At 48.4% G+C, this 10,780-nt stretch overlaps 2 protein-coding genes across 2 annotated transcripts; one reads left to right on the plus strand and one right to left on the minus strand.

Annotated features, from left to right (window-relative positions):
• Positions 1-1,233: 1,233 nt before the first annotated feature.
• On the plus strand, positions 1,234-4,604 carry LOC122620167 (tubulin glycylase 3B). The gene is made up of 5 exons (XM_043797503.1): positions 1,234-2,914; positions 3,070-3,878; positions 3,961-4,174; positions 4,230-4,348; positions 4,400-4,604. Exons 1-3 carry the CDS (start codon positions 1,585-1,587, stop codon positions 4,090-4,092), a joined length of 2,271 nt encoding a protein of 756 aa, XP_043653438.1. The 5' UTR covers positions 1,234-1,584; the 3' UTR covers positions 4,093-4,174; positions 4,230-4,348; positions 4,400-4,604.
• Positions 4,605-5,062: 458 nt separating this feature from the next.
• LOC122626601 (tubulin glycylase 3A) lies at positions 5,063-8,875 on the minus strand. The gene is made up of 4 exons (XM_043806918.1): positions 7,477-8,875; positions 6,714-6,781; positions 6,209-6,653; positions 5,063-6,156 (listed from the first exon to the last, which is right to left on the minus strand). Exons 1-4 carry the CDS (start codon positions 8,873-8,875, stop codon positions 5,063-5,065), a joined length of 3,006 nt encoding a protein of 1,001 aa, XP_043662853.1.
• Between the last annotated feature and the right edge of the window lie 1,905 nt (positions 8,876-10,780).

The raw sequence follows: 10,780 nt of genomic DNA on the forward strand, positions 1-10,780 counted from the left end.
CCAAAACTCAAATCTCAGCCTTTGCTTAAGCCCCAAATAAGAGAATTTCTTTGCTCATTGGCTGAAGGGAATTAGAATTTCAATAAAGAATTAATCTTAAAGTACTTTAAAGGATCCATTTACAAAATCTAAAAGCATATCCATTGTTTTTCAAAACAAATTATACACACCCTTCATAAAACTCGTTTATGTAGTTACTTCAATTCAGTTTCAAGAGCGCCCAGTTGAATCATGAAACAAGTCCCTCAATTTTTGTGTAAATCCACCTTTATTACTAACCTATTTAAGTTTTGCATGTACTTACTTTTCATTCTCCCTGATATGTTAAAGCACACAAACTGCCACATAACAACACGTAAACAGCATCTAAAGTTGGTTTTAGAGTCTTGACGTACATTAAGTTTAAGTTTATACTTATTTGTACAAAAAACCAAAATTGCAACTAACGCTTGTCCTTAAGTTGAAATAGAAAAAATACAAAAATCAATAAAAATTAATACCATATGCTTAAATTAATTTATAAATCTAAAATATATATTATAAAACACTAACAACAAGAAAATACTTAATAAAATTATTTCAAGTGTATTAGCAAATTTAAAAATGAAATACAAAACGTGTAAGGAAACTTATAAAAGCTCTTAAAACTGAAAACTTATTTATGAATGTAACTGTAGCATTATCTAAGTAAAACCGAGAGTAAAGCAAATATTTATGATGTGTAACCTTAATTGACTAACTAAATCCACAATATCTAAGTTGATTTGAACAAGGATTGGTTTAATTGTTGACTTTTGTTGAAAATTCCGCAAAAGGAAGTTTATAAATGAGCGTAACTAAACTAAATGCATAACCTAAATATAAAATTGATTACCATACACTTATGTAAATATATTTATACAATATTGTGAACATGAAAATTGAATGCAATACAAGCAAATTAGGTAAAAATTCCGGTTAGGAGTTTTTTATATGTACCATATATATTTGAAAGAAAAAAGAAAACCAGCAAACCACAAAAACAAATGATGAAAATATAACTACAAATTAAAATTTATTACAAAAAAAGCAACCAAACGGGTATATATTTTCTCTGAAATTCACTCCTACTAATGAAGCGGACTTTCCACGGTTTTCCTATTTATTTAAAAAGAAATTTACATTTATCTCAGTTAAAGATAATTCGGTTTCTGTGACAGCAGTAAGCTTTGATTTGAATGTGTTAATTTAAATTTCACACTCGTTTCGTCAAAGGCTTCCCTCCTTTTTTTGGTCTCAAATTTTTTTTTGTCTATGCAAAGAAATGTGTTTTAAGTCAGTCAAGACTTTTCGTTAGTACATGCGATACTGTTAGAAACTGTTTGGCTCCTGCTTCAAAATTCCACGTTAATTGCACGGAGCAACCGGCTGCATTGGCAACTACCCACAACCACCCACAATTCAAACACCCTTTTCGGGAGAAGGGGCAAGGTCGCTGGACACGGCCGCTCCCAGGACACGGCCACTACTGTTAGGGATACGCAGAGCAGGACGTACATTCATCCACGGAGCTAGCGGAGGAGATTAGGAGCAGCAGCCAGCAGTATGACCACGCAGAGCACCACGCCGGTAGGATTCGCGGGGACCCGAAACCGCTACTACAACCCCGTCTCAAAGATCCAGTCGCTCATCCACAACCTGGACGCGGAGCTCGTCCAGCTGTGCAAGCAGTGCTCCGTGCAGAAGCCGCTGACCAGTCTCAATCACAACACCAGCCTTGGCAGCCACTTCTCGAATTACGGAGCACTGGGTGGTGGTGGTGGTGGCTCGACATCCATGGGCGGCAGCAGCGTGGGTGGCCGTCACTACAGTCCCGAGAGCATTGGCAATCTTTTAGCCCGTGCACGGGGCGCCACTGTGTTGACCAGGTCCACGCCCAGCTCGCCCACGGCGCCGGAAGCCCAAAAGCGTCAGATGCGCAATGTCTACCGCACCCGTGTGATCGACGCGTACCGTAATCGGCGTATCTTCACCGTATACGGGAACTACCACACGGTTAGACGGGCTCTGATGCGGAGGGGCTGGCTGGAGAAGCTTCCGGCCTCGCGGCACGCCAAGCTGCAGAGCATGTCCGAGGATTCCCTGCTGGAGCACGCCCGGCGTGGCAACGACTACGAGGCGGTGGTCATCTCCAAGATGATCAACCACTTTCCGGCCTTCTTCATCTGGCAGGGCAAGGGGCAGCGCGACCTTTGCGCCGAGGTCAGACCCTTCCGGAATCGGGTGCGTCGCAGCCAGTTCCTGGACTTCTCCACCAAGGTGGGTCTGGTGGGCTGCGCGGAGCAGGAGCGCTGGTACCGCGAGGACGGCGTTTGCGGAATGAGCTATCCACGCTTCTACCGCCTGGGCGGCAACAACCTGGAGGAGCGCATGGCCTTCATAGAGGACTACCAGCAGACGCAGGCACGCTCCCTGCTGCTCTACGTGAGGGAGCACCAGCCGGCGGAGTTGATCAGCGAGAACGGCACTATATTCAGCACCACTCTGGACTTTGCACTCGGCAAGGTTAAGAAGATGGTGCGCCAGGCGGAGCACTACTCTCTGGACGATGCTCGCATCAAGCCGCCCACTCCGGCGGAGATCGTTGAGAATCAGACCTTCATGGTGCAGTCCACCGATGTGCTCAAGTCCAACGCCAAGTTCAAGGTCAACGAGAAGGTGATGACCGAGTACGCCCGTCTGGCGGGGCTGTATCTCGACCAGATTGGTTCCCTACGTCCGGACTACCGCTGGGATGGCAGTCGCAATCTGTGGATTCTCAAGCCCGGATACCAGTCGCGCGGCATAGGCATTGTAATCCGCAGCTCCCTGGACGACATCCTGCAGTGGACTTCAAACAATCAGAACAAGAAGTACATCGTTCAAAAGTACATAGGTGAGTAGGAATAGTATCCAGTTTGTTATAGGTATCTCGAGGAACTCTAAAAACCTATTATACGATGTTAGCTAAATTGAAAACGTTTAGATTCTGATAAATCCTAGTAATCACAACCGATCCTTTGGCACATGTTCCTCCACTTCTCCTCACAGAGCGACCCCTGCTGATCTACCGCACCAAGTTCGACATCCGGCAGTACATGCTGCTGGCCATTACGGACACCAAGGTGAGCATCTGGACGTACCGCGACTGCTACCTGCGCTTCAGCTCGCAGGAGTTCACCATGGACGACCTGCGGGAGTCCATCCACCTGACCAACAACTCGGTGCAGAAGCGGTACAAGAACAAGAGCAACCGGGACTCGCGGCTGCCCAAGAACAACATGTGGTCGCTGGACCAGTTCAAGAGCTATCTACGCCTGATGGGTGCTCCGGACGGGTCGTGGGCGAAGACCTACAACGGATTCAAGCAGAACCTGGTGGCCGTGGTGATGGCCAGTCTGGACGAGACGGAGTTGTTGCAGAACGCCTTCGAGCTGTACGGTTGCGATTTCATGCTCGACGAGCACTACAATCCCATACTGATCGAGATCAACTCGACGCCGGATCTGTCGCCATCCACGGAGATCACGGCCAGGATATGCCCGATGGTTCTGAAGGACTGCATCCGCGTGGTGGTGGATCTGCCGAAGAACCCCACCGCTGCCACCGGACTCTTCGAGCTCGCCTTCGAGGTGAACTACAGCATCAACAAGGGAGCTGATGGCAAGCCGCTGGAACTGAACGGCAAGCAGATGACCCTGTTCGAGAATATGCCCAGGATCCGGAACAGTCCCAGGACACGGCTTCTGCGCAAGATTCTGAACAACGTGAAGACCTCAACCACCAGGAAGGCCGAGAAGGCCATAGAGGCTACAGCTAAAGCTGCGAAGGTTCCCACTCCCAAGATCACCAAGAAGAAGGTATGTTGAAAAATAGATCATAATTCTAGAAAATCACTTCGGAAGCTCACACATCCAACGAATGCGTTTTAAATACTTATAGAAACTGGCTGCGTCTGTTGGAAGCTCGAGTGCAGCCTCGATGCAGCCATCGTCGAATAACTCGGCACCCAAGTTGACATTAAATCCAACAGCTCGCGAGAATCTGGCACTACAATATACTGCTCCAAAGTAACCTGTCCTCGATGAGGTTAACTAGCCATGATTATATCAATTGAACTTCCTTTTGTGCGAAATGGAGAACAATTTTTTGGGCAGTACGTACCCCGCTATGCATAATAATGAAATAATATTAATATTTTGTTTTTTAAGAACCAATGACAGTTGGCACAAAAAATATACACAGAATGTACAGAACTGTATTAGTAACGAATATGTGTAAGGAAATAAAGTCCAGCTGGATTGGTTTGCATCTCAAGTAAAAAGAAAGAGTAAGTTGGATTAATAGTAAAAACGTGTTACTCAAATTTGCAACGTTTCAGAATCCGCTTTAGCAAAACTAAAAAGACTCCAAGTTCAAGCCAAAAGATCCGAGGATTAGTGTCCTTGCCGCCAGTGGAACTCAATCTGGACCATTCATTCCCAAATCGATTTAAATTTATTGAATAGATATAACATTAATAGAATACAATAACACTCGCAGATTTTTATAACGATTTTTTCAATAAATTCGTCTGAAAAACAATTCTATATAATGCTGGATAATGGTGTATTATTTACGAACTATATTTAAACTACTATGTGTCTGAAAGGCTCCATAATAGCTATGATTCTTTATTATAACGTTTTATTATTTTACGTTTACCGAAGTTTTCGTACGAACCAAAAGAATTTATTAATTTGATGTGATTCCCACCGTTATTATAAAGATTCGAACATTTTTAAGAGATAACAATTATACATTTGCTAAAGAACTGCCGAGTTATATTTTATGTTCTAAGTTCCTTTGTTGATGTATTCACAAAATAATCTCCATGTGTCATCCTAAAAAGTATTAACTTGTTTAAACATTATGTTATCTAAACGGCAGTTTATTCACAGGCTAAATGAAAACCGTACCCAGGTTGGGTACAGGATCTCCACTTGTTTTAGTGCCTATAGGCAGGGCAAATGTACCTTTGAGGTACTGGAGTGGTAACTAAGTTTTAGCCGACCGGAAGTGGTGGAGTGGGAAGCATCAGCGTGGAGCCGTTGAGCTTGTTGGCCAGCGCGGTTCGGGGGCTCATCATCTGTGCCTGGGAGAGCTGCAGCTCACTGGTGGCCTGCTTCAGAGCCGCCACGATGGGCTCACCTCGATGCAGGGCCTGCACGGATATGCTAATGGGCAACCGGGGACCAGTCGACTTCCGGCCAAAGGTCCTGCCAATGGCGTGCATGCCCGTGCTGTCGATCTCGGATTTGGTGCGTGTTAGGCGGCGCGTGGGCAAACTGGGCGGAGCGACCAGAGGTGCTCCTTTCGAGCGGGGCACACAGTTGGAGGAGCCGCCCGCAGTGGCCGCAATGTTGCGCAAACTGCGCCACTTCCGCTCGCTCATCGCCGGGGCCGTGGACGAGTTAAGCACTTCCGGTCGCGCATCCTGCATGCTCTCATTTCCGTTGGACGAATAGTTCTTGATCAGGATCTTGAACTTCTTCTCCGTGCTCTCCACGGGATTCGTGGAACTCAGACGTGGCCCACAGCTACGCTGGCGCTTTGGCGGCAATGCGGTGCTCGGGACCTGCTCACCCGATAGAGATCCCGCCGTATTCCTTTTGTGGGAGGCACTTAGCAGCTGGGTGATGGAGCGGCTCGCCTGCTTGAGGATATACGAGCTGGGCGCTCCCGACGGCGGTGCCGTAAGGGCAGGATGGCTGCTGGCCACCGATGGTGACTTCTGTGGCTGCTGGCTGCACAAACTGCTGCGACTGCTGCTCAGCGGCTCCACCATGTACTTCTCCATGTACTCGGTGGCATTGAAGGTGGGCATGGCGCGGTGGATGCGCGATATACTCGTCGCCGGATGGATGATGGCCGAGCGCTGGCGGTAGACGCTACTGGTGGCCAGCGAGCGCTCCTTTCGCTGCTGCTGGTAGTAGTAGTGGCCGTGACCGCCGCCATGGTTCGCCTTCTGCAGCACCTGCTTGCCCTTCACGAACAGGTTGAGACCCATGTAGGCTGGTGTGGGCGGCACCACCTGGCGGTAGGCCAGCTCGAAGTTACCCATGTCCGCCTTGGGATCCGTGCGGCGATCAATAACAACTGTAAAGGGGTATTCAATCATATTATGTTTCCTGTCCCGTCATGAACTCACCCTTGACAACATCCTCCAAACACTGGGGACACATGCGCGCCGTCACGCTGGTGGTGGCGCCCAAGTCCGGACTGGAGTTGATCTCAATCAGCCAGGGATAGAAGTTCTCGCAGATCATGAAGTCGGCGCCGAAGAGCTCGAAGGTGTTGGGTCGGCGGTCCATGTTCTCCTGGGAGGCCAGCATGCAGCCAACGATGGCCTTGCGCATGCCGGGAAAGATCCGCTCCAGCCACATGTTGTACTTGCCAATTTGACGGAGGTACGCCTGGAAGGAGTAGCAATCCCACATGTTCTCGCTGGGCAGTCGCTTGTCCCGCTTCCCATTGGTGTACTTCTTCTGGATGGCGTAGTTGGTCAGGTGCACGGACTCGTGGTGGTTGCTCAAACTGTACTCCTGCGAACTGAATCGCAGGTAGCTCTCCCGGTAGAACCACACCACCAGGGGCTGTGGATTGAGTAAGGGGGATTATGAGGTGCTTCTTGGAGTGGCTTGCAATCCTCTCACCTGGGTGTTGGTTATCAGAAACCACTGTCGAATGTCGAACTTGGTTTGAAACAGTATCAATGGGCGTTCTGCAAGTACATTGTTAGAGGACAAAATGGTTAAAATAATTATATTACTTAAATACATATTTTTCATATTAGCAAAGATTTGGGAAAACCCATATTTTCTATGACGATTTGCAGAAAGGGTCAGGAAACTCCTGCACCTAATATATTGTATTAGTGACTATCAATTGATTATATTTATTTCAACCAATGACAATGACATTATAAATCAATATCTTTGCGGCAAACCTGTTGCACTTCTCGGGCAGACAGAGTAATAAAGCAACGTTCGACTCCTGTCAAAACGAGCACGACAGCGGGAAAAGCAATGATTGCGTTTTTAGGCCAAATATTTATGCATTTATGTAGGCCTCTAGGCCCGAAAGCCTGAAAGCCAGAGCCTCTGGGATGTTTGGGCCCATGTGCGTGCGTGGGGCGCCACAACTTTGGATTCGAGCTCGTCGAAAATGGGGCCTACATAGGAATGGAAACAAAGCAGCAGCTCGAGCAACAACTTTGGCACCGTCCTGATTTGCGACCTAGTTTCCGTGTGTTTGTTTATGTTTTAATGTTTTAGGCCAGCACTTAAGATGCTCTATCGTATGGTATCGATTGATAAATGTGGATACTTAATGGTCTGCTTCAAAAAACCGAAGAAGTGCCAAATGTAAAAGGTGCTGCCTAGCATTTTAAACAGTTTAAGTTACTTCCACACTCACCTATGTACTTTTGCACCACATAGCGGCTCTTGGAGGCAATCGAGGGATTGACCACGCCCAGGATTTTCTTGAGGTTGTCCATGAGGATGATGCCCCTGCCCCGACACTTGTTGGCCGGCTTGACGATCCAGAGATTCTGGTAGCCGTCCAGGCTGTACTGCGGCCAGTGCACCTTCATCTTGTCCACCAGCGAGAGGCAGCTCTTGACCATGGGCTCCAGTCGCTGGCCACCGTCGTGCTGGATGCGACCGTCCTCGTTCACCAGCTGCTGGTGCTGGAACAGGAAGGCGTCCCAGTCGTGCTCCCATATCTTGGGCGGGTCCTCGAAGTCGATGTCGTTGTGCTGGCAACTGTCGATGAACTCCACCAGCCGCTTGTAGGCGAAGTCTATCGCGGAGTAGGGGATCTTGCCGCTGCAGGAGAAGACCGCATCGGTGCCCTGCTTGTGGTACTTGCAGAGCATGGCCCGCAGGAAGGCCACGCAGGCGGTCAGCTTGAAGTTCTCGATGAACTCGCCCAGCTCCTCGGGACTCCAGACGTTGTAGCACCTGGGGAAGTACATCTCGGCGGTGCCCTCCTCGAAGAACCAGTGGAAGTCGCGCAGCTGGCTGCACAGACCCTCCTTCGAGGTGAATGGCGCTCGGTGGAACTTGTTGATGGTCATGCCGGGGTTTTTGGCCTGGTCGATGTAGTCGCACTTCTCCTTCCGGTTCGTCCACAGAAAGTCGACGGGCATGTGCTCCAGGAAGCGGGACATGATGTTACGCTCGCACTTCTGCACATACTGCCGCCGGGTCTCGCCCGCCTTCCGCTTGGGCAGTCGCTGGGTGAGGTCCTCGTAGGTCATCTGACCCGCCGGCATCACCTTCCGGTGCACGTCCAGCTTCTCCACCCAACCCCGCGTCAGCAGGGCGTTCCTCACGGAGTTGAAGCAGCCGCGGATGGTGAAGATCTTGTTCTGCTTGGCCGCCTCCTGCGCCTTCCGCCGCAGCTCGTTCATCCGCTCGGTGGTGATCCAGGTGCGTCTGGCCACGTAGTTGGTGGGTGCGCCCAGGGGGCAGGACTTGCTCGCTGGTGGAGTCCTTGCTAGCTGGTTCTCCTTGTTCTCCTTATTGCTGTGGTCGGGAGCAATGCTGATGGCGGAGTCCTTCGGCGTGGCTGGCAGACCCAGCTTCGCAGGACTGTCACTCTGGGCGGGCGTCAGCTGGATCACTGGCACCGTCAGTGGAGCCACCACCCGGTTGGATGGCGTGGGTGGCGGTGCCGCTGGCGGTGTGACTGGCTTCTTGGCCAGCGTGGCACTGGCACATTTCTGGGGCTGATCCCGATTGCGATCCCGATCCCCGTCCGTCACCTGATCCCTGCCGCGATGCGGTTCACTGCTCGGACGCGTCTGCATGGCGGAAGCCTCGCCAGGCGACTGAGTCCCAGCACTTGTCACTCGGACTGGGCCACTGGGTGAGTGGGTTGTTAATTCGCGGAGCCCCTGGCAACCATTGAGCCAGAAATAAGTTCACAAGTTCACTTCGGCAACGACTCTATTAATAGGTACATGCTCAACTTGGTGGCTTCCTGGGCCTGGCCTTTGCCCTTAGTCGGGATTCCCTAACTCGATAGATAGATAGATACAATACATGTTCTGGGCTTTATATATCTTCAATATTCTCTAGAAATGCCTTTGATGTTCTTAAAATGATGTTCTTTACATTAAACCATTTCTTCTTATTCAAATGTATTTATATACTTCTTTATAAACATCAATTGACTGAAAGGGTATTTAAGAAACGGTATAAGGAGTTGAGATGGTCGGTATCTATGTTATAGGTGGAGAGCATAGTTTTTGCACTTTTCACGTTGGGTTAGGTCGAATGAGAATGGATTTCTGTGCCCGATACTTTCAGAATATTGACTTAAAAACAACTTTCCAGGAGGAGTACTAGGTATATCCTAAGGTGCCATAATAATGATTATATGAGCTGAGTGTGTACAAAAGACTTGGAGATTGATACTCAAACATGAACACATCTTCCCTATGAGATCTATAGTTAAATATAGCAAATTAGTACAATTTTCAATAAAATGTAAATACGAGTGCGACCCATTCCATTGCTTTCCGTCACTTTCGGACTCCAAACGAAACATATGCTCCTCGGCGCCGCGTAATCCTCCTCATGTGAATGATGTTTTGGCACGATACCTGTTTGTTTCCACCGAATCCGTGGAGTGGAAGAGCCGGTGGGTGTCGTCGTCATCGCTGTTGTTTGGTGTTGGTGTCATCGGTGGCATTGTCGTCACTGGGAGCCGAGTTGCCTAAGTCAGAAGCAGAGGTGGAGGCGGAGGCAGTGGAACCGGGAGGCGGAGGGCCGGTTGATGGATGCACTGCTGTTTGCCATGGCAGTATTGTCTGCGCAATTTGTGCAATTTTCGCAATGGCGAGGAAAAGGGAAACTTTTCAATTATTTGTAAAATAATCAAGTTAACTGCCACCACAATGGGAGATCGGGGTGAGCGATTATTGGGTTACGTTGGGGTTACCCCGGCAGCATTACGTCAGTGCCATGTGCGCGGGACGGAGCCACCTTGTCCCTTCCCTAAAGGGTATCTGGTTCAAGGACAATACGGCCGCAAAACTTGATTCGTAGCGGTTTTAGCACGGATTTTCGCCAGAGTTGCGGCAAAGTTGTTGTCTGTCGGATACGGTGCACATACGGCAACACCTTTGACAGGATTGGGATTCCGACTCCGGTGTCCTTGCGTGCCGACAAAGTTAAGAGACCGCCCATCCTTGTCTACTTTATTTGCATTGCATTAAAAAACCGCCATGGTATTGCGATTGCCAACACAGTTGTTTCTGCAACTGGGGCGGTAATTAATTTCGGTGGGGCGGTGTGGGTTCATATATTCGGATCGGGTGGGCATAACCTGGTAATTTGAGGTAATGCGCCAGATTAAGTTTATTTACTTTGGAGGCGGAACCCGCTTAAGAATTACCTCTGATTTGGGTCAGGGAGTTTGACAAGACGAAAGTGATACGCTCGAGTTCGGCTTGAACTGAAGAGTACATAGGTGGTAACACTGACTTACAAGCATTACATAGTAATATATATATAAACATACGTATTTTGTTAAAATGCAATGACTACGATTTTTTATAACTGCATCCCCAATATTATTTAAAAAAAACTCTAAGAAAATAATTATGAGAAAATACTTTTATTTGATTAAAAATATATAACTATATCAAGTAATTGCTTAAACAAGTTGCATGTTCTTGGACTTAAACTGCATATAACGCTCAGTTTAA

This window comes from Drosophila teissieri, chromosome 2L (genome assembly GCF_016746235.2).
Source record: "Drosophila teissieri strain GT53w chromosome 2L, Prin_Dtei_1.1, whole genome shotgun sequence".
Classification (NCBI taxonomy): domain Eukaryota; kingdom Metazoa; phylum Arthropoda; class Insecta; order Diptera; family Drosophilidae; genus Drosophila; species Drosophila teissieri.